Below are 25,248 nucleotides of genomic sequence, written 5' to 3' on the forward strand. Positions count from 1 at the left end.
ACAAACATTTTTTAACTTGTTTTATTTTAGTATAGTCAACAGCTGCTCAATATCAGGAGGGATTTACAATAAAGAAATCACAAGTTTAAATAATGATAAGCCCTCTTTTAGTTACTTTTACAAAGACATTAAAAAGACTAAAAGCACAATATTTTTACACATACATGCATATAGCCACAAGTATAAGAAAAATTGAGGACATCTGAACAAAATCACTATTATGTTAATTATTAGGATTATGTTAATGTTAATATCCTAGTAGTAATAAGTACCATAGTTTTGAAAAATGCTACCTTTAGAGGAAACTGAGTAAATGGTCCACAGAATGTCTCTGTATTATTTCCTGCAACTGCGTTGGATCTAGAATTAATCTCAACATTAAAAGGTTGATTTTTTTCTAAAAGCACACTGTTTCTTAGTTGATCATTGCATTTCACATAAACTCTTCCTTTATTATGTTACTTTTCTGTTTTTATTTAGGCATGGAATTTCTTATCTCACTTGCCAGTGATAAATGTTGGCATAAGTGTTAAAGGCTCGTGGGATGACTTAGTTGAAGGACATAATGAACTCTGTGTCTCAACTCTGACTGCAGACAAACGAGATGACAACAAATGGATCAAATTGCATGCTGACCAAGAGTATGTGCTTCAAGTCAGCTTGCAGAGAGTCCACTTTGGGTTCCACAAGGTATAGTGTTTGGTTTCCATTCTCAAATATTTCACACCAAATACCAGCATGCGCCACCACACATATCTGTTATATGACTAATGCGCCCGTGTCATTCATGAATCCTGCTTTCTCAGCTGGTCTTAAGCAGCGAGAGTTAGTCTTTTGAAATTCATGAGTTCTCCTCATGTGCCATTTTTCAGCCCCAGAAAATCTACCTTACATAAGAATGTATTGCCTAGAGTTCTATTCTCAAAGTATGGTATACAGACTCAGTCCAGGAGAATTTCCTGAAGGGCCTTTTAAAGTGCAGATTCCTTGGCCCCACTCCAGACTGGCTGAATCAGAACCTCAAGGAGGGGGGATCTCAAAATCTATACCTTCACTCAATACTCCAGATGATTTTTAAGGGCCTTAAAGCTTGAGCAGTACTGCCCTAGAGGCACTTTGGTATACAGGAACTGCATTGGGCTAGATATAGATGAGACTGAAGCTTTACCACTTAGCTCTATGAATTTGAATAAGACATTAAGCTTTTCTGAGCCTCAGTTGCCACATCTGCCTGCGTCCTTCATTATAATGCGTAGAAGAACTTTGTCAATGTTCATACAGGCCAAAAATGTACAGTATTTTTATTTTAGATTACTATGCTCTATTCTGTTGCCTCTGACACCAAAATTAATTATCTGGTCCTTTAAGAATATTAGTACACAGCATGTGGGCAGATTGGTTTTTAGTGCCATAATAATTAAAATAAGAAAGAATTAGTCTTCTTTATGGTCCAGTGGATTCAGGGCTTTCCCATATCTAGAATAAGCCCTCAGGGGTGAAGCTGTAGTTCATTAGTATTGCCCCTTCTGTTCTCACACACAAAATGATCAGTAACTTTCTATTCGTACGATGTTCTTTCAGTATTGTACCTTCAAGTCTCACCTCATTTGATTTCTAAATCTAAAAAATCTGTCAGTTTAAGTATTAACTGATTGGCCTCTGGCATTTCAGAGACTTTAATATGAGCTTCTTTTTTTCTTTTTTCTTTTTTCTTTTTCCTTTTTTTTTTTTTTTTTTTTGATACAGAGTCTCACTGTGTCACCCAGGCTTGGCTCACTGCAACCTCCACCTCCCAGGTTCAAGCACTTCTCCTACTCCAGCCTCCCAAATAACTGGGTTTTACAGGCATGTGCCACTACACCCAACTAATTTTTTGTATTTTTAGTAGAGATAGGGTTTCATCATGTTGACCAGGCTCATCTCGAACTCCTGATCTCAAATGATCCGCCTGCCTCTGCCTCCCAAAGTGCTGGGATTACAGGCATGAGCCACCACACCTGACCTTAATATGAGCTTTTGTTTGTTTGTTTGAGATGGAATTTCACTTATGTTGCCCAGGCTGGAGTGCAAGGGTGCAACATCAGCTCCCTGCAACCTCCGCCTCCCGGTTCAAGCAATTCTCCTGCCTCAGCATCCCGAGTAACTGGGATTACAGGTGCCTGCCACCGTACCTGGCTAATTTTTTGTATTATGTTGGCCAGGCTGGTCTCAAACTCCTGACTTCAGGTGATCCACCTGCCTTGTCCTCCCAAAATGTTGGGATTACAGGTGTGACCCACTGCACCTGGCAATATGAGCATTTTTAGAGGACTTAATGTATTCCAATTTATTTAAAAAGTAATATAAACTAATACTAGTAGTAATCATAAAAATAGCAATAATCATAAAGATAAAATCATGGGGGAAAACTGTGATTTTTTACCTTAATATTCTATGTATAACTTAGATTTAATCATGCCAGAAAATCTCTTAATTTTTGTTTCTGAATGCTGTAAAAATATATTACTTTCTGACACCCTTTTGAAATAAGTGAAACATCTCCCTCTAGAATACTGAGTGAAGTCTGAGAATATATCATTATTACTATATTTTATTATGCCATAAAGTCATTGTCTTAAAGAATCGTTAGAATAATCTTGCATTTTATAAAAATTGATCTAAAATAAAGACCTCAAGTGCGATCATTATGTTTATATCTAATTTGGATTGTGGTGATTAATATATTTTACTAATTGCTTGACTTAAAATTGCCCATTTCTCAGAGAAGGGACTCTTTAATATTACCATATTAGAATATATGCTTATTTATGTGAGTTTTTTTCTTGGATGGGGGGAAAGTATGTATTTGATATAGTACTCTTCATGTTGGGGTCCAGAGTCCAGTCTTGATTGGCTTTGTGTTTTTGTTTATTTGTTTGTTTGTTTTCTTAAGCATTCGTTTTTTGTGAATAAGGTTTTGGAAGATTTGGTTAACATGGTTATGTCTCAATTTGTTCATCTACCAATGTGGTATTAAAGTTAATTGTAGAAATAGCATGAGAATTTGCTAATTGGATGTCAAGATCCAGAGTTTTTTATTCTAACTGGCCAAATATTCTGATACTTACAACCACAAACTAGTGTCTATAATGTGCTCTGAGAATCTTGAGATAAGTTAAATAATTGCATATCAAAGACACCAAACCAGAATGGAAGAAAATTTAAAACATCTCAGATACATATGGTGAACTATGTAGATGTATGGCCTTCAAGTAACTCAACGTAGCCTTAACCACAACCAAATGGTATAGAAAGTCTAGATATTTTTAATGTTGTCTCTTTTTTTCTGGTCTATAGGGAAAGCCAGAGAGCTGTGCAGTTACTCCTCGGTTTCCCAAATCAAAAGATGAAGGATGGTTTTTGATATTAGGAGAAGTGGATAAGAGAGAACTTATTGCTTTGAAAAGAGTAGGATATATTCGAAATCATCATGTTGCTTCCCTTTCTTTTTATACCCCTGAAATACCTGGAAGGTAAGAAGAAGCCTACTACCAAAGTTCTGAAAGAATTAAATATGATTGTGATTACAAATGTGGTTTTACATTTTTATTCTATTTTTATATTTTAGGTATATATACACATTATATTTCATGAGTGACTGCTACCTTGGCCTGGACCAGCAGTATGACATCTATCTCAACGTTACACAAGCGAGCCTTTCTGCACAGGTCAACACCAAGGTCTCTGATGCCCTGACTGACCTGGCATTAAAGTAACCTGACCTGAACAATCCATTTGAAAGGAGTGGCTAAGAATTCTCATTGTTCAGTCATCTAGACAACATCGAATTACTTGATGTTTGCCTTGAAAGGATCAACTTCTAACCTCAGCCATCCAGGAAATTGACAGTGGCTGCAGTATTGACTCCAGTGACATAAAGTTAACCACAGTGGCCTTTTAACAAATGTTGCCTTTTATAATGTTATCTTCATGAGTTTCTTGATATGTGAGATGAAAAAGCATGTAGAATAATCTTTTAATTTGTGTATATTTGAGGTGATATTTAGGAGCTATCAGTCAAATTTTACATCTCACAATGTACTGTTTACATGAATATTGGCTTTTTCTTTTTTAAGGAAAACTGCATTGAGGTGTGACAAGTGTTAGGACTTGTCACAGATTTCTAACTCTGCCACATAAAATATAAATATAAACCTGTAAGGTGATACACAGTGTGTGTTGTTAGCAAAATTTATACTTTGATATGATTACATGCAGAAGTAGCTTCAAGAATTTCTTATACTCATAAATGTTTTAATAATATGTGATGTAAAATTATATTATGGAGCCTAATGATGATAACAAAGAAAACAGAATATACTGATCTTAGAAAATGTAGATACGGTTAACTGGGAAATAAAATATAGAGTGACACTTCAAGACCAGTTGACTCAATGTTTTCTTCTGCTTCCTTTCCATAATATCCCCTTACTCATCTGTTCTTTTCTTTCCCTTCTACTTCAAGGCTTTATTTCCATTATCTTTCTGACATATTTATTTACACAAGGAGAGAAGTATAATCTAATTCATGTTGTAACACTTACAGATCATATAGTACAATTATTTGTCTTTATGCTGTCCTGGACAAATCTGAGACAGAAAATTTTTGACCCCTATGGGTCAAAGAAAATTTCTCTATGTGCAAACAAATTCCATCTTGAAAAATACTTTTTCAAGCTAAAAAGTTGTTAAAATTCAATGTTCATATAATATGCATTCTAGTGGAATGAAATTCTACCTTTGTGAAATAATTTCAGTTTTCTTAGCCCTAAAATGAATTATTTTAAAACATTTTCCAATGTAACTGTTACAAGTACTAGAATTTCAGTGTTTCTGGAATTGGAATGTATTGCTTGTATATATCCTTTTCCATGCTTAAATAAAAAAGAAGAAGAAATAAAAGTAGGTTGCAGGAGAACCAGGCATTCACTTCCCAAAATTAAATCTAAATAACTATTGCAAGCAAACCAAGTATAGTGAGAAGGAGGACTCTAGTCTGAGAAATTTACTTCATATAAAAGTTCTCTCTGTTTTTTCTTTGGCAAAGTTTATTACCTAATTGGAATTTATATCTTAAACACTGTTTTAGTGGAATTAAAAGAAAATGAAGATTATGTATAGATAACAATGACCAGTCCATACAGGAACCTGAGGGGTAACAATCTCACTGATTTCGTGTTTACCAACATCATTCCTTTTTATTAGACAGCAAGCAGACTTGGGAGGTCTCCTTCACTGGATATATGACACAGGACATAGGAGCAATAAGAAAGTATTTCTGTTGTACCCATTAGAGAGAAGAGAAATAATGTGACAAATTTAAGTTAATCTTATTCCAATGAGTGACCAACACTATCTACAACTTTATCCACACTCATTACTCAACAAAAATTAGTGTTAAATGTGTCTTACAACAGGATATATGCCAACATAATCAGATTAGTACTACTGTTTACAGACCTGCAAGTATTAACATCTCATAACTTTTTTACTGGCCAAGAATTTTGTCAGTGTTTAAAATAATTCCAAATCCTGATTATTGAAAGAATGCATTTGTTCTAAAGTGTCTTGCGGGGTTTTGTTTTCGTGAAGAGAAATATTGTGATAAAAAGGTTTCAAGGCTGTATTAAAAAGTGCTTTCTTAACTGATGTACCTACAACCCACTTATCTCAGAACATGCACCTCTGGGCTGGCTATTATACTATACAACTCTGTTTTCATGGCAGGTCATTCATATTTCTCTGGAGTTTATCAACTCAAAATAATTGAAGTTCCAGTCAAGGATTTGTTGTAGGCACTGTGTTGAGTATTCTGATACCCACATGAATCAGAAACACATCCTGCCTTCAAAAAGGGTAGCCTGGTGATAAAAAGATATTCATAATTATAATAAAAAGTAATTGCACTAATATTAGTGATGGGGGAAATGCTATGGGAGTTCAGAGGTAAAATATTACTTAGAAAAATCATGAAGTGACATTTAGGCTGTTTTTAAGATGCTTAGAATTGGGAAGGCACAGATGAAAGAGGACATTCCAGGTCAGGTAGAATAGCATTAGGAAAATTTATAGCTAACCCAGCCTAGAGTGGCTAGGTCTGCATTCTCAGAGACATGAAAGGGATGAATGGGCAAGACGAAGGGGAAAGTCTGTGAAGTGACTGTGAATTAGAGAGTTAAAGACCGTAACTCTTATGTGAATACAATGGAATTTATTGGCAAGTCACCGGAGGTTAGGGTTTGGCTATGTGGGAGCTTTCTTTATGAAAATGAATCTGGCCTCGATGTAGAGATGATATGACCAAGCAAGGAAGTGTAGCAAGAAAAGCCAAGGAAACAACATTCAAAACCTAACTGCAGTAAGGAGTCAGGAAGGACCAGAGAAGGTTATGATGAAGAACATTCTGAGAGTGGAACAGACAACCAGTGCAGAGAGGAGACAACCAGGAGCCTGGCAGGACACGCGTCCATATCTGTGGTGGGTGATGAGTGCTAAATACTGACAAGAGGTCAGGGAAGTAAGAACCAAGTCAAGGGTCCTGACTCTGAGAGTGGTGGATCATGAATGATTGTTAAGAGAGTAAATTTAGCTAAATAGGAAGAGAGGAAGCTGAGATTTCAGGAGGTGAGGACCAGAGTGGGCAATAAGAAAGGAGAGGCAGTGAATGAAGAAAGTAATTCTACAGGTTTCGTTCAGCAACGATCCAGTGTTATCACCTGCATTGAAGAAGGTGATGATAGAGCAGACAGGAATGGGTAAGAATCAGCTTGTTTCCTTTCAACATTCTCCCCTGCAACCACCATTCCTGAACACATACAAATATATGTATTTGCCCTCATCCCCACCATTACCACCATCAAGCTGAAAACTAAAATTCCTCACACATTTCCCAAAAACAAAGTGTGGGGATCCTTCAGTCCCAATAATAAGAAAATTTAAAGAGGGAACCTACTTATTTCCTTGACGTGAATAAGGAGCCCTTCTCATACTTTAAAATTCCACTGCTAACTTTGATGGGAAGAGGATACAGTGGTGGGATATTCAGTCACCAAAAATCATCTGTCTTTTCTTCCCTTTACACATACAAACAATGCAGTGAAGTCCAAATATGCAAGATTGACCCACTCCCTCAAATTTTGATTGCCCTTTCTCACGATTTAATCCAATAGCCTTAGAAAATTACGTGTCACTTCCCAAGGACATGCTCCACACATACCTCCAGTTGCTCAGGACCAAAACTTTGGGGTCATTACTGACTCTACTTTTCTAATCGAATAGAAATTTAATTAGAAAACCTCAACCTACATCTAACCTGTCAGCAGACCTTTTCAGCTCTACCTTTGAAATCTATCTGAAATCCAGCCACCTTCCCCACTGCCACCCTATCCACTCCACCTCCTGGCTGGCCTCTCTGCTGCTACTCTTGCCCCTTTTCAGTCTTTACACAACAATTTGGTTTTGAAACATAGGTCTGATCATGAGTTCACTCTGCTCAAAAGCTTCCAGTGCCTTTCCATCTCAAAAGCCAAAATCCTTACAGTACCCACAAGGTCCTGCACAGTGTTGCCTTCTCCCCTCACTACCCTCTGGCCCTCCTGCTCACTACACACCAACCACAGGAGTCACCTCCCTGCTTGTTGAACTTGCCATTTCTACTCCCTCACTTGGATGACTGTTGCCCCTAATCTTATGTCTCACCATCTTATTTTAAATGGCAAGCCCACAAAACCTCCCTAACCCCCTTTCCTGTTTGGTTTTTCTCCATTGTTTTATCAACACTATTAAAATATGTGTTGGTTTATTATTAGTCTCTTCTGACTATGCTTCAGGAAAGCAGGGATTTTTGTCACTTCTGTTCACTGCTACAAAGAAGGACCTATATTTCCTGGCATACAGTCGCTCAATAAATACTTTCTGAATGACTAAATGAACACAGAGGCACACGGGAATTCTAAACTATCTCCCCCACAACCACCACCACCACCGCCACTGGCTCCATACACAGAGTTAACCACCCGTTCTTCCAGGGATTACAAGTACTGTCACACTCACCAAAAGCAAGGTACTAACTGATCATCTTGTATCTTTTGTCAACAGAGGAAAGGTATATTTAAGTTAATTGGTAGTTTTATGATGATGATTGTTATAACTTATGGAAAAGAAGAATGAGTTTTTGTGTAGTAATGGATCTTAGGTATTACAGATCTTTTAAAACTTCCAATGATCATAGAATCTTTCTCACCTGAAGTTGTAGCTCTCTGTCTTCTCTCACCAGACCCTTTCCTTCCCTCCATCACTGCTGCTATTTTCAGTGAAAAGACCCCCAAATAGGAACTCCATATAGTTAAGAATATAGATTGATAATAATTTGGGGCTTTCTGTTTTTAGATATAATCCAAAATGAGTAGGCAGAAATTATTTCATGAGCTGGCTGCTTAAAAGAAAAACCTGAATTAAGCTGCGCATCTTTCAAATGAGTATTACTGAATATAGAACTTGACTTCAGAGATGTGTATTAAGCCCTTGGATTAACTTTCTTTTTCTGGCTTCCGAAATAGAAATTCTAAGTCTAAGCAACACAGGAGATAAAAACATTTTGAGTTTCGTAAGTTTTAGTTATATTATTTTCAGGTACTCAAAAATGCTGAGAATGACTGCTGATTCCTGGATGTCCTGGAAGCCTGTTTTTTAAGCAGTGGAGGAACAGCTATCATGAGTTCTGGAAAGATTTAGTCCCACAATTTCCACTTCAGTCCTTCCACTTTTCATCAAGGAGCTTTCTGTACGATTTCTGAAAAATAAAGTTGTTCAAATTTGAGGCCTTTAAATGAAGTTTCAGGGGTTCTATTTTGCTTGAATATTCTTCCCAAGACTTTGCATTCCAATTTGAGAAAGATCTTGTGGGGGTGCTACTCAGATATTAGATCCAGGCTGACCCAAGGTCAAGCTTTTGGCTAAAAAGACAGCCACATTTGAATGGATACTTAAATTTCTATTGTTATTCTTCGATTGCCCTATGATTTGGAGAATTTGTTTAAAATGCGCCTGATTAAAGTTTCCTAATACTGTGGCTATAAGTTGTTAACCATTCCGTAGAGACTTCCTGAAGAACATGATGGACTGTAGATCATACCATGTTGGTTGAGCAGAATCACAACTTCTAATTAAAAGTTCTTTGAATCCCCCAAACCCATGTTTCTTTACTTGTTAATTTTATTACTTGGGTGTCCTTGATTTTACTGGGACTTTCTTAGCCATGTAGGTGCCACTCCTGACCATTGAAAACAAGTATAGTCTCCTTGAATGATCATACTTTTTGGTTCCAAGTTACACTGGAAGGAGTTTTTAATGATTTGAGGATTGCAGAGTTGATCTAAGATGAATTTCATGTGTGAGCTTTCACCCAAGTGTGGCTGTCTGTTGGCCTCAGAGAACTGTACTTTCCCGGATGTAGAGGATTGTTGTAGCTGGTTTTGGAACTACCTGCAGCTGATGGTTCATTTTTCCAAAAGGCCTAGAGGGTGCCAAATGTTATTCCTTTGAGGGATGAATGGAGATCCTGAAATAACCAAATAATTCCTGAGAATTAGACAACTAATAACGCTGAATAATACTGACTACCATAAAAAACAAAATCACTTTTCTTATGATGACATTAACTGCAATCAGAAGGTTCTAAAAATGTTCTTTATGTCAACACACCAGGATTGGTGCATATTCTCCAAAGTTCATCTAAAAGTTTATTCAACTAAAATGACTCGATTTATTTGAATGTGTAAGTTCTAGGTTTGTGATTGCTTTTTAGTGCAATTACATGCGTGGATTATTTTTTTTTTTTAATGTCACCAGAGTGGACCACCAAAAATATTAAGTACATTTAAATTACAGAAGAGAAAGTTTGGATTGAAGTAAGAGGAAAAAAATACAAAGTCTTCACAACACAATTTTAAAATAATGAACAAGCAAGCTACCAATGGAGATCTTCATTTATCAAACATGATCTGCCCCAACATAGCTGTCTCTTTCCACTGGGCTCCTGGACACACTGGAAGCGCATCCTTGCATACTTCTTTAAATGTCTAAAATTGATATTGCATGAAAATGTCTAATAGTAATTTTAACAAAGAATGCCAGCAACTTCAAATGAGCTTTCAAATAAGCTGAAGTACATACAAAAGTGGCCTAATTACAGGCTGTCTACCAGGAATGTGCGTCTCTACCTGTGTTACTTGAACTGGTAATTATTATCAGGAAATATATTTGCCTATTAGAACACAATTTCACCAGGGATCTGGGAGGAATAAGTTTTGTTTTTAAGCTAGGTTTGCTGTATCAAGAGAAGCAGTTTAGGGTTTTGGCTTTTTTTTTTCTTTTTCTTTCCTTCTTTTTTTTTTTTTTTTTTTTTTTTTTTTTTTGAGACAAGAGTCTTGCTCTGTTGCCCAGGCTGGAATCGTGCAGTGGCGCAGTCACAGTTAACTGCAGCCTCAACCTCCCACTCAACCAATCCTCCCACTTCAGACTCCTGAGTAACTGGGACCACAGGCATACCCCACCATGCCTGGCTAGTTTTTTGTTTCTTTTTAATGACGTTCTGAAATGCTACCTCACCATGTGCTATATTTGGTGATCTGGTCACATTTTGTAAGATTTAGGACAATGTATCTGATCAACTTTCTTCTGTTCCCATTTCCTCACCTCCAAAAACAGGGGTAACACCTGCCCAGGCTTCTCTCAGAGTCGTTGACTCCATGATAAGAAGCACAGTGAACGTCATTGCTGTACACACAGCACCTAGCACACAGGAGGTGTTCAATCAATTTTGTTGAATGAATCATTTATGTGAAAATGCTTAGAAAATGATAAAGAACTATGAAGAGTAACTATAATGGAAATGGAAGTCTAAGATGATCAATAGCAAACAAACTCATCCTCAGGATTGATTTTATGTGTCAATGGGGCGGTAAGCTAAGAGCCCCACCTCACCATCTCTACCCCCAACCCAAACAGAAAAATCATTGTGCCCAGAGAGAGATTTGTGCTCCATTCCTTTTTTGCTACAGGATTCCCACTTGTCAAAACGCAAAATACATGTACACTCAGGTGTAGCTCGGCACTCACATGGGAATGTGAATTACTTCTGAGAGCACTTTCTGGGAACATGTTGGAGGGACAGTAAAGGGCACCTAGGTATCCAGACTGGAGGTGAAGTCTGACTGCTTTATTACTTCCCCTCTGGGTTCTGAATTCAAACTTTAGAATCTTGCTAAGGGCCATTTTTTATATCCAAATAATCAGAAATGGATCACTCTGGAAGCAGAACAACTTTTGAGAGCAAGAGTGGAGGCAACTCACATTCTCACTGAGTGTTTGGATCATAAGGTATGTTGCACCCAGAGTGAAATGAAAATTTTAAGCAAATTCTGTAATGTTCTTTAAAAGCATTAATGTACTTTCCTTAACATTGCAAGCAATATCCATTCTGTCCAATCTTCCTGGCAGTCATGTTGCTCTCATGCTTGTGTAAGCATGAAAATCAATTTAAATATATTCAGTAAAAACCTAAACCCTTCCCTTTTAAAAGTAAATATCTGATTTTTTTTCAGAAACAACCATTTTTACAGTATTTATTCAACTTCTGAAGCCTAATTCTATCCAAAAAATCAGGAGAAAAAAATCATGCTACTGGCTTCTAATATAGGGCTATTGTTACCAGAAACAGGGAATAATATAGACATCTTAGTAAAACCTCAACCTTATTTCCTGAGCCTTTAGAAAAATGCATTCCTCTAAAAACACATTACCCAAAAGTGGCCTTTGGAGAAACTGAAACATTGAAGAAATCCTTGGATTGCAGCAAAGAACATTCTCCATGGACAATTCTAATCAATTATAGAAACATAACTATACCCAGATCATGTAATATACCACAGTGATGATCCTGGCTTCTGTCCATCTTATAAAATGCTACAACTCATAACATCAGACCCACTGCTGTTTGCAGCAATCCAACCCACAAAGATTTACTCTCAATTGATTGTTACTTTTCATGCTGAAAATGATTGTACATCTGCATCTTCTATTTCAGTTTTGTCATTTTGTTATCTTTGCCCACTGTGTTAATTATTTTTTGATGCTTCATCCCATCCCCAAACAATATATTTGAAACACTCATGAGGATGCATTGCATAAATATTGAATGTGTTAAAGACAGAGTCTGAGGTAATTCAGAATGAATTTAAGTAAATTGATTGGAATAAGCTTTTATTTTGGAAATCTTCTAGGGACAATCCTGACATATTTAAAATAACTAACTGTTCACAGAGATGCAATCTGCAGGTGCATTTCAATGAATCCATGAATCAGCAATCAGAACAGAAATGCTTGATTTTAAGTTGTCAAAAAACAGCTAAAAAGGGAAGCAGAAAGACATTACCAATTACAACAATAAAAAACCAGGAAAAAGTTCTTTGGAACAAAAATGTTTTTTAAAAAAAATCAGATAAATATAATGTAACAATGAGTTGCTTAATCCTGAGTTCCAATTTGATTGCACTGTGGTCTGAGATACTGCTATGATTTCTGTTCTTTTGCATTTGCTGAGGATTGTTTTACTTCCGATTATGTGGTTGATTTTAGAATAAGTGCAAAGTGGTGCTGAGAAGAATGTATATTCTGTTGATTTGGGGTGGAAAGTTCTGTAGATATCTATTAGGTCTGCTTGATCCAGAGCTGAGTTCAAGTCCTGAATATCCTTGTTAATTTTCTGTCTCCTTGATCTGTCTAATATTGACAGTGGGGTGTTAAAGTCTCCCACTATTACTGTGTGGGAGTCTAAGTCTCTTTGTAGGACTCTGAGAACTTGCTTTATGCATCTAGGTGCTCCTGTATTGGGTGCATATATATTTAGAATAGTTAGCTCTTCTTGTTGCATTGATCCCTTTACCATTATGTAATGCATTTCTTTGTCTTTTTTTATCTTTGTTGGTTTAAAGTCCATTTTATCAGAAACTAGGATTGCAACCCCTGCTTTTCTTTTTGCTTTCCATTTGCTTGGTAAATCTTCCTCCATCCCTTTATTTTGAGCCTATTTGTATCTTTGCATGTGAGATAGGTCTCCTGAATACAGCACACCAATGGGTCTTAACTGTCTATCCAATTTGCCAGTCTGTGTCTTTTAATCGGGGCATTTAGCCTATTTACATTTAAGGTTAATATGTTATATGTGAATTTGATCCTGTCATTATGATGTTAGCTGGTTGTTTTGCCCATTAGTTGATGTAGTTTCTTCATATTGTCGACGGTCTTTACAATTTGGTATGTGTTTGCAGTGGCTGGTACCAGTTTTTCCTTTCCATATTTAGTGCTTCCTTCAGGAGCTCTTGTAAGGCATGCCTGATGGTGACAAAATCTGTCAGCATTTGCTTGTCTGTAAAGGTTTTTATTTCTTCTTTGCTTATGAAGCTTCATTTGACTGGATATAAAATTCTGGGTTGAAAATTCTTTTCTTTAAGAATGTTGAATATTTACCCCCAGTCTCCTCTGGCTTGTAGGGTTTATGCAGAAAGATCCACTGTTAGTCTGATGGGCTTCCCTTTGTGGGTAACATGACCCTTTTCTCTGGCTGCCCTTAACATGTTTTCCTTCATTTCAACCTTGGTGAATCTGACAATTATGTGTCTTGGGGTTGCTCTTCTCGAGGAATATCTCTGTGGTGTTCTCTGTATTTCCTGAATCTGAATGTTGGCCTGTCTTGCTAAGTCAGGGAAGTTCTCCTGAGTAATAGCCTGAAGAGTGTTTTCCAACTTGATTCTATCCTTCCTGTCACTTTCAGGTACACCAATAAATGTAGGTTTGGTTTTTTCACATAGTCCCACACCACTGCTCAAGGAAATAAGAGAGGACACAAACAAATGGAAAAATACTCCATGGTTATGGATAGGAAGAATCAATGTTGTGAAAATGGCCATACTGCCCAAAGTAATTTATAGATTCAGTGCTATCCCCATCAAGCTACCACTGACTTTCTTCACAGAATGAGAAAAAACTACTTTAAATTTCATATGAAACCAAAAAAGATCCTGTATAGCCAAGACAATCCTAAGCAAAAAGAGCAAAGCTGGAGGCATCACAATGCCTGGCTTCAAACTATACTACAAGGCTATAGTAACCAAAACAGCATGGTACTGGCACCAAAACAGAGATATAGACCAATGGAACAGAACAGAGGCCTCAGAAATAACACCATATGTCTACAACCATCTGATCTTTGAGAAACCTGACAAAAACAAGCAATGGGGAAAGGATTCCCTATGTAATAAATGGTGCTGGGAAAACTGACTAGACATATGCAGAAAACTGAAACTGGACCTCTTCCTTACACCTTATTAAAAAATTAACTCAAGATGGATTAAAGACATAAACATAAGACCTAAAACCATAAAAATCCTAGAAGAAAATCTAGGCAATACCATTCAGGACATAGGCATGGGCAAAGACTTGATGACTAGAACACCAAAAGCAATGGCAACAAAAGCTAAAATTGACAAATGGGATCTAATTAAACTAAAGAGCTTCTGCACAGCAAAAGAAACTATCATCAGAGTGAACAGGCAACCTGCAGAATGGGAGAAATTTTTTGCAATCTATCCATCTGACAAAGGACTAATATACAAAGAACTTAAACAAATTTGCAAGAAAAAAACATACAACCCCATCCAAAAGTGGGCAAAAAATATGAACAGACACTTCTCAAAAGAAGACATTTATGCAGCCAGCAAACATATGAAAAAAGCCCATCATCACTGGTCATTAGAAAAACGGAAATCAAAACCACAATGAGATACCTTCTCATGCCAGTTAGAATGGTGATCATTAAAAAGTCAGGAAACAACACATGCTAGAGAGGCTGTGGAGAAATAGGAACACTTTTACACTGTTGGTGGGAGTGTAAATTAGTTCAACCATTGTGGAAGACAGTGTGGCGATTCCTCAAGGATCTAGAACCAGAAATACCATTTGACCCAGCAATCCCATTACTGGGTATATACCCAAAGGATTATAAATCATTCTAATGTAAAGACACATGCACACATATGTTTATTGCAGCACTGTTAACAATAGCAAAGACTTGGAACCACCCCAAATGCCCATCAATGAAAGGTTGGATAAAAAAATGTGACACATATACACCATGGAATACTATGCAGCCATAAAAAAAGATGACTTCTTGTCCTTTGCAGTGACATGGATGAAGCCGGAAACTATCATTCTCAGCAAACTAACACAGGAACAGAAAACCAAACACTACATGTTCTCACTCATAAGTGGGAGGTGAACAGTGAGAACACATGGACACAGGGAGGGGAACGTCACACACCACGGCCTGTTAGAGGGTGGGGGGCTAGGGGAGGAATAGCATTAGGAGAAATACTTAATGTAGATGATGGATTGATGGGTGCAGCAAACCACCATGGCACGTGTACAAACAAACCTATGTAACAAACCTGCACATTCTGCACATGTATCCCAGAACTTAAAGTATTAAAAAAACGGAGATGTTAAAATGAAAAAAGGGATACATAAAGTACACCAAAAGTGTAATTATATACATATTTTATAGATTCAGTAAGTAAACAGAAAAATAATCTACCCTGGTGAACAGAGGAAGAAAAGTGGCAACTATAATTAAAAGTCAAATATTTTTGATTGGATTTGAAATTATTTCTTGGCTATGACACCAAAGGCACAGGCAATAAATGAAAAAATAGACACTTGGACTTCAAGAAAATTGAAAATTTTTGCGCATCAAAAGACACTATTAAAAGAGTAAAAAGGTACCCCATAGGATGAGAGAAAATATTTACAAATCATATATCTGATAAGAGATAATATCCAGAACACTCCTAAAACTCAACAATAAAATAACCTGATTCCCAAACTGACAAAGGTCTTAAATAGACATATTTCCAAAGAAGATATACAAATGGCCAACAAGCATGTGACAAGATGCTTACCACCACTAATCATTTGAGAAATGTGAATCAAAACCACAATGAGATACCACTTCACACTCACTAAGATGGCTAACCACAAAATAATAAAATAAACAAACAAAAATAACCAGTGTTGGTGAGAATGTGGAGAAATTGGAACCCTTATCCACTGTTAGTAGGAACGTAAAATGGTGCAACCACTGTGGAAAACAGTATGACAGTTCCTCAAGAAAATAAAAATAAGATTACTATAAGATCCAGCAATTCCGGAAAAATTGAAAGCAGGGTCTTGAAGAGATATTTGTATACCCATGTTCACGGCAGCATTGCTCACAATAGTCAAACCTTAGAAGCAACCCAAGTGTCTGTCAAAGGATGAATGAATAAGCAAATGTGGTATATACAGAAAACGAAATACCATTCTGCCACATGATATGATGTGGATGCACCTTGAGGATATTATGCTAAATGAAATAAACCAGTCACAAGAAGAAAAATATGCTTTGATTCCACTGATACAAATTACCTTATATATATGAGTAGTCAAATTTACAGAGACAGAAAGTAAAATGGTGGTGCCAGGGCCTGGGAGGAAGGAAAATAAGGAGTTGTTGTCTAAAGGGTAAAGAGTTTCAGTTTTTCAAGGTAAAAAGAGTTCAGGAAATGGTGGTGATAGTTGCACAGGAATATGAAGGCACTTAATACCACCTATATATTTTTAAAGGGTTAAAATGGTAAATTTTATGTTATATGTATTTTTTACCTTAACACAAAATGTGCACTAAAAAAAAGTCAACTGCTTTGAATCAAAGATGATAAAGTACAAGAAAAACAAATGGCACCTGATATGGTTTGGCTGTGTGTCTCCACCCAAATCTCATCTCAGATTGTAATCCCCATGTATGGAAGTGTGGAAGGAGGGACCTATAATCCCCAAGTCAAGGGAGGGAGGTGACTGGATCATGAAGGCAGTTTCCCCCATGCTGTTCTCATGATAGTGAGTTCTCACGAGATCTAATGGTTTTATAAGCATCTGGCATTTCCTTTGCTTGCACTTCTCTCTCCTGCCACCATGTGAAGAAAGTCCTTGCTGCCCCTTCACCTTCTGCCATGATTGTTTTTTGAGGCCTCCCCAGTCATGTGGAACTGGGAGTCAACTAAGTTTCTTTCCTTTATAAGTAACCCAGTCTTGTGTATGTCTTTATAGCAGTGTGAGAACAGACTAATACAGCACCTGCGGGTTTATTTAAAAGTTCAGGACAATACACTATGGAGTCAGAGTTCTATATAAGCAAAAGCAAACTTTCTTTTTTTTTTTTTTTGTTATTGTCAGATCATAAGTTTTTTTTTTTTAATTATTATTATACTTTAAGTTCTAGGGTACATGTGCATAACATGCAGGTTTGTTACATATGTATACTTGTGCCATGTTGCTGTGCTGCACCCATCAACTCGTCAGCACCCATCAACTCGTCATTTACATCAGGTATAACTCCCAATGCAATCCCTCCCCCCTCCCCCCTCCCCATGATAGGCCCCGGTGTGTGATGTTCCCCTTCCCGAGTCCAAGTGATCTCATTGTTCAGTTCCCACCTATGAGTGAGAACATGCGGTGTTTGGTTTTCTGTTCTTGTGATACTTTGCTAAGAATGATGGTTTCCAGCTGCATCCATGTCCCTAAAAAGGACACAAACTCATCCTTTTTTATGGCTGCATAGTATTCCATGGTGTATATGTGCCACATTTTCTTAATCCAGTCTGTCACTGATGGACATTTGGGTTGATTCCAAGTCTTTGCTATTGTGAATAGTGCCGCAATAAACATACGTGTGCATGTGTCTTTATAGCAGCATGATTTATAATCCTTTGGGTATATACCCAGTAATGGGATGGCTGGGTCATATGGTGTTTCTAGTTCTAGATCCTTGAGGAATCGCCATACTGTTTTCCATAATGGTTGAACTAGTTTACAATCCCACCAACAGTGTAAAACTGTTCCTATTTCTCCACATCCTCTCCAGCACCTGTTGTTTCCTGACTTTTTAATGATCACCATTCTAAACAGAAAGCTTACCAGATCATTTCATCAGTTTATCCCATTGAAAACATACTTCAAAAACCTATTAAATGCTGGATCTGGAAATCATTGTTTCTAGATATTTTATTAAATGGGGTGGAGCAACTAATTTTCATTCGTGCATCCTTTGGTACTCCTTTTTTGCCAGAACCCACACCCACAAATTGGGTGAGAGTCAGGTCTTCTCATAGTGTGAGGGTGAATTAGCATCCCTGACATTCAACCTAAGACAATGCTAAAAGTTATTGGTTGGTTGAGTAGTAGTCACTTTGTGACACCCAAGCCTCCAGTAAAGTGAAACCCAAGCAAAACTGGCAACCAAAGAGCCAAGTCTCCTTTCTCCCTCATTTCCAACATCTGTTTGCCAAATACTCGAACCCAACCTTTCAAGCCCAAAAGAAATAGCATAAAAGGGTTTTAATTATTTGTAATTTGCTCATTATTTTTTATGATGAAATATTTCAAACCTATCTAAAATGAGAAATTAACAAAATGGACATCCTTCTATTGTCTCCCAAATTTATTGAATTATAACATTTTCCACACTTACTTTTTAAAAGAGAAATAAAACATTAGATGTATAGTTGGTGTCCTGATATACCCTTTTCCAATGCTGTTCTCGTCTTCCATTCCAGAGCTAGTCCTTATTCTGAATTATTATCTTTTGTGTACATATTTTAAACTATTACTGATATTACCACATAATTTTGTTCCATGTTTTTATACTATTCTCACATACTGTATATCCAAAAGTAATACACAGCAGTTGTGGTGGGCAGCCTCCAAGATGGCGCCAATTGATCCATGCCTCCTTGTGCTCACACCTGTGGGCAATCCCTGCCCCTTGAGTGTCTGCTGGACTTAAGAGATTCACCTCTAATGACTAGAATACATAATGGGATATCACTTCCAAATGTAGGTGATAAGAAGACTAATTTCCATTTGGGTACTCTCTGTCTTGCTCTCTCTTGGTTGATCACTTACGAGAGAAGCCAGCTGCTATGTCCCACTTTGTTACGGGGCAGCCCTGGGGAAAGACCCACATAAGTATACGTGGAAGTAGATCTACTGAGGCCTGCAAATAGCCATGAAAGATAGCCTGGAAGCAGCCTCATGAGAGATCCTGAGCCAGAAGGAACCAGCTCAACCATTCCTGGAGGCTTGACCCACAGAAACTATGATGAAGTAAATATGTCTTCTTTTAAGCTGATACATTTGGAAGTATTTTGTTGCATGCACTGCAATAGATAACTAATACGGCAGAGTCTAGCATGTTTGTAAACTTTTTTCACTTAATTTGGTTGTTGAGATTTATCAATGTTGATACATACTGCTGTAGTTTAATTACCTGTATGAATATATCATAATTCATTCACTCATTTTTAAGTTGATGAGCTTTTATATTTGTTTCCAATATCTGCTACTACAAGTAAAATTTCTGCAACAAATATTTTTTCTCATTTCTCATCTAATCATTTTTAATTTCATAAAAATCACAAAGCCAACTAATACTCAAGTTCAGATTCTTCAGTAATCAAAATAAATTACACACGAGGAATTTATGATTTGTCTACACTAGCATGACGTGTTTACATTTTTAAGGCAATATTTAATCTACCAAGGTGAAGCCCTGGATTTCTCCACAAAAAACAATCTAAGCAGGTGATATTGGAACTGTAGAATAAAGGTGGCCATTGAAGCATATTCCAATCCAAAGCTGAGGCACACAGGTAGCAGTTTCTCCTAATTAGCCCTGATTTGAAAAAAGTTGACCTAGTTAGCATGCTTTTCCTTCTCTGCTGTTCTAAGCTGAGATGTACTGCAGAATTTCCCAACAGATGTTTCTTCTGTGACTCAGTAGGAGACTTCTCACAGGTGCATTCTCTAGTAGCCGTATGAAGAAAAGTCAAGATGCAGAGCCCCTCCTCACACTGCCCTCCTGAGCCAGGAAGTGGCCAGCCCTGCCCCCGCGGCTATACACTGGGGCTCCTGAGATGCCTGTCACTCTCTTTGGACTACAGTGGTGAAGCTGAAGTTGTAAACCTCCTAAGAAACGGGAACATGCCCTGTCATGATCTCTCCTGGCAAAACAGGACTGGTTAAAATGTCATCATGAATTAACAAGCGTGCCTGCATGCTTCATGATGTGACAAAGGTCTTAAAAGATTCTCTTCTATTTTTGATTTACAGACTTTTGAAACTGACATTAAAAATTATTCCTCCCATAAAGTGTATTTGGTAAAATGGTATCACTGTAGCAGGCTCAGTTATTTGTATCAAACATATTTCTTTATGTTTTTATATTTCCTATCACATATTGATAGGAAAAGAGAAACTAGCAAATGATGACCTCCCAGTTTTAGCTATAGCCATAGAAGCGAAGCACCCCCAACACCACTACCACCCCCGTTGAAACATAAAAGTGCCGAATAAAGAAAAGACAGCTTTGATGAGAGATGCAAATACAGCAACACCCCCACGATGAACAGCCTTGAATGACTGTCATTTTGATGCAACCCGAATGGGTGATCTATTTAAAGGGATGTCAGGCTTGTCAAAGCACCTCAGTAACCATTTCACCACAACCTAAGATTTATTCAAGAAAAATCAGAAAGATCATGTAGAACATTCCTTCATTATTTGAATCATTTTTAGAAGCAATCCATATCTCTCTCAGAATATATACCACAACTCATGTGCATCAATAAAAGAAATACATACTAAGCAAAACCTGCAACCAAAATTGTGTTATCCAGATGCCTCTGAACAGAAGAGGCAACAAACATAGGCCATAGGCAGCCTCCCTGGCCCTCTGGTCCTGCGCGGCTTCCACCTCGGTCTTGCACACTGCGGCCTACCCCTGAGCCTGCCCCCACGGCAAAGCCTCTCCCAGGGCACGAGTTTACTTTGTCTCTTCACCTGCATAGCACACAGCCTTGTGTATCAGAAGTGTTTGAAAGATGACTGTGGAACAAGTACAAATTTAAACTTACAGGCTTAAGGATTAAAATAGACAATCAACTGACAGAGAAAAATGAACTTAAAGTTTTCTTGAGCACCCATTATGCTCATTGTCCCATCTTCTTTTAAAAGGATCAGTTGAGGTGTCTCCGGCGAAGGTCAACAGAACAAAATGAGGTTACCGAATATCCTTCCTGCTTGCAGGTCATTAGGCAGACAAATGCCTTCCTGTGGCGGGAAAGCTGATATGAAAGAGAGCAAAGTAAGCACAGAATCTAGGAAATTAAAGGTATTTTTCAGGCAATGAGTTCAGCGGTAAAACCCAGTCCCTGACGTCTACCAGACCCTGCTGGAGAATATTTTACAGCCTCTGCCCCAGACTGCTATTCATTTAACAACACATTCGTTACTAAATGTGCGTTGTCTAAAGAACTCAACGCTCTCCACAGAATACTTCTGGAAGGTTATCAGAGGAATTTATGAGCGGTGGCTTCTGAGGAAGGGACTGCAGGGAGAGACTTCATGTTTAATGTTTTGCACCATTTGATTTTTTTTTTTAACCTTATGCTTACACAATTTTTTTCCATTAAAAATAGTTGTTTGAAAACGTTTGATTAAAAAAAAAAACACTCAAAATCACAATATGCCTCAAACAAACATAACAAAACCAAAAGCTAGCACTTAGTGTTTCCTTTACAAGCTGCTTCACTAGCTGTGCATCTGAGAGGTCCATGAAGAGTTAAGGAGAACGCTTTCATTTCGTGCTGAGGACAGCTTTGGGGGAAAGGGGGTTATTCTTGTTCACACATGTGAAAACACCCTCCTCAGAGGAGACACAGGTTCTCTGAAGGGTTTGCAGGGTATGGAGACGTCACAGTTGCACCCAAAGCCCTCAAATCTTCTACGACTTTAATCTGAGCGGATGGTCACCAGGGCTGACTCCCTATTAAAGGACGATTAAAACAAAGTCAGCTTCAGTATTGTGCTTTAGGGAGAAAAACTGAATATTTCTGGGAAAGGGGTTTTATTTTTGTGCATTTTCTACTTAAAAAAACTCAGCCAGGTGTGGTGGCTCACACCTGTAATCTCAGCACTTTGGGAGACTGAGGCAGGCGGATCACGAGCTCAGGAGTTTGAGACCAGCCTGGCCAACATAGGAAAACCCCGTCTCTACTAAAAATACAAAAAATCAGCTGGGCATGGTGGTGGGCGCCTGTAATCCCAGCTACTCAGGAGGCTGAGGCAAGAGAATCACTTGAACCCAGGAGGCGGAGGTTTCAGTGAGCCGAGATTGCACCACTGCACTCCAGCCCAGGCGACAGTGCGAGTCTCTGTTTCAGAACCAAAAAAAATCAAGGTGATTTCTCTCCTTTCACCCCTGTTCTGGATTGAATTGTGTTCCACCCAAATATATGTTGAGGTTCTAATTCCCAGGACCTCAGAATGTGACCTTATTCGGAAATAGGGTCTTTACGGTGCCTTCCACAGTTAAAAAGGGGTCATTAGGATGGACCTTAATCCAGCATGACTGCAGTCCTTATCAAAAGGGGAGGTGTGGACAGACACACATAGAAGGCAGACGATGTGAAGAGACACAGAGAAGATGCCACTGGAACAAGAAGGCAGAGATTGGAGTCATGCTGCCATGAGTCAAGGAGTATGTGGGGCTACAAGAAGCCAGAAAGAACCACCCTCTTAGTACTGTCAGTAGCACACCATCAAGGAGAGACACACTATTTCCAATCACCTCCAATTAAGAGCCAAGGCCCAGAATCTCAGCAGTCTTGTGGTGGACTGGAAAATAAGTGCACAACAAGGAGAAACTAGGGCATCTAGTGTGTTTCTAGCACTTCTGCAGCAATTGTTCCTCCCCACTCAGAGGCCACATGAGATAAAAGAGCCCAGAACAGTCAGTGAGTCCCCAGGAATGGCATCAGACGTAGGTTATCAATCTGTCTGGGGTATTTTTACTCCCATTATCTCTCACGTGTCTACATGTACATCTGCATTGATTTCATTTGGTCATAAGTTCCTTTGGGGCTGTAACCTCTGCCTCAGACAGTGCCATTCAGTGTCCTCTGGGAACTGAATAAATGATTGCTGAATTGAAACTCCAAAACAATTGAGACGAAACAAATGGGTAGATGTGAAAGCATTCCCTGAGATAAGTGATTTCATTCCTCACTTCTCTAACACCAAGAGAACACGTTTAAAGAATTAATGATTTTGAAGACATAAAAAAGAAAAGTAGAAATAAAAGCCCTATTTTTCTAATTAAAAAAAATTCTCTTGATCATCCACAAATTATAGGACTACATATATTAGCATGCTATTTCATTAACAAATTACTGCCAATTCTCCACAGTGAAGGAATAAAGAAAAAGTTCACCTAATAAAAGAGGTTAGCTCCTAATTAGGATCAGGCTACAGAATTTGCCGGGTGTAATTTTCCACTGCGAATTGTTCTCGGGTTGACCTTGGCTGGTATTAAGGACATGGGTTTGAAAACACATCTTTCCTTTGCCAGCACGTCCCCATAAAGCACCAGTACCTTCCACAGACCATTACTGAGTCTGTCTCCTCCCTTAGTACCCCACTCCCCATCACCCTGCATTACCTCTAGCTTTTAGGAATCTTCTTGAAGAGGAATTAACTTGCACTGAGACCCATGGGGCAGCAGAAAAGGCACAAGACTTGGAGTCAGACAGGCCTGGTGGTTCTGCAATACCTGTGTGACTTGGCCCTCTGACTCTCAGTTCCCAGTGGTATAATGAAATCATAACACCTACTTTCACGGGGGTTAAACATGAGGGTGGTTTATAATGGTATGAAGCAACTGCTCACACATGTTACTTCCTTTCTGTTTTGAGTCCTGTCATCAGCTCTGGCATTTCTCTCCATTCTGCCCTAGATACCCAGGGAAGCTATGTACATCTCCTAAGAATGTGCAACTAACATATGGTAAGGGCAAGATTGAAAACGTTGGCCCCCCAAGTGTCCAATTTGGCTCCACTGTCCACCCCATACTCTCACCTTGAAAATTGACTGCACTAAGCACACTGTCTTATCCATGTCTGCCATCCTTTGGGGCTCAAGCAAGTGAGTTTGGAGGGGAGGATGGGGCAGCAAGGCAGTCCTGCGCAAGGACACTGTCCCTGCTTGGAACCCCAACGCCCTGGCAGTGCTGACACAAAGAATCTCCCTGCTTACCCTGCTACCTCTACCCCACTGGATTCTAAGTAGATTGTGTAAATCCCTTGAAGATGTCATTTATTTATTTGCAGGAAATCATCACCACCTATCTTCCTATCCCATCCCAGTTGGTTCTCCCAAATGCTCCGTGAGGTCCCAGGTGTGATGGATCTGTGTGGTTATTTCACAATGAGGCAAGGGTCAGAGCTTTATACAATCACTTCATCCATATCAATGGCCTCACCATGTGAATAGAAAACCCATGGAAAAATTCTGTCAATGCACACCAAGCAACCGAGCTTCGTAAGTCAGCACTTTGGAAAACTTTGGGGCTCTGAAAATTTTCCAGTGGTTCCAGAGATGTCAATGTGACTTTCAGAGACAGGACAATGGTGTGGAAGTTTGGGAGGAATGAAGGAACGATGATTTAGAGCTGAGGCCAATTCTGCTCCCACATTACTGCCATTGATAGGTATCTGGGAGATTCTTACAGAACTTCAGACTTCCCTCGATTCCTTTTAGGGCTTGTTATCTCTGTTTGTCCCAAGTGGGCCCTACTTTCTCAGCTTAAGGACTATCATCAAGAAAGTTATTTCAAGGAAAAAAAATCAGTTAAAATCTCTAAAATGTAGAAATCAAAGATTGTAAAAGGCTGTGGAAGACAGAATAAAAAGAGTGAAAAATAAGTATAGGGAGATAATTTTTCTTGGCCAACCCTTACAGATTTAGCAGGTGATATAAGTTATTTTCATGAAGATGAAGAACCTGAAAGCAAAATTCTTAACATGCCAGTATGTTTTAAAGGGGGAAGGAAAAAGATTTCTTTTTCTCTTGTATTTCAAAAGGAATTGTACAAATTTCAACAACCTTCCTTTAGTTAAAAAGACTTTCCTGAATTTGGTTATATAGATACTTAAATTTACAAGGGATAATTATAATACAATCTGACTTTTAGCAAATCCCCAAAATTGCATTTAAATTATTCTT

The 25,248-nt window shown here is 38.2% G+C and overlaps 1 protein-coding gene across 8 annotated transcripts in view; it reads left to right on the forward strand.

The window, feature by feature from the left end:
- LOC105499065 (activating signal cointegrator 1 complex subunit 3) overlaps positions 1–4,419 on the forward strand; it is a 371,359-nt gene extending 366,940 nt beyond the window's left edge. For all 8 annotated transcript variants that reach the window (XM_011771486.3, XM_011771484.3, XM_011771483.3 and 5 more), the window contains 3 exons: positions 481–690; positions 3,337–3,512; positions 3,608–4,419. In XM_011771486.3, coding sequence (XP_011769788.1) covers positions 481–690; positions 3,337–3,512; positions 3,608–3,755 — 534 coding nt within the window. In that variant the 3' untranslated portion in view covers positions 3,756–4,419. The remainder of the gene's footprint in view (positions 1–480; positions 691–3,336; positions 3,513–3,607) is intronic.
- Positions 4,420–25,248: the final 20,829 nt, after the last annotated feature.

Source organism: Macaca nemestrina, chromosome 5 (assembly GCF_043159975.1).
Source record: "Macaca nemestrina isolate mMacNem1 chromosome 5, mMacNem.hap1, whole genome shotgun sequence".
Taxonomy (NCBI): domain Eukaryota; kingdom Metazoa; phylum Chordata; class Mammalia; order Primates; family Cercopithecidae; genus Macaca; species Macaca nemestrina.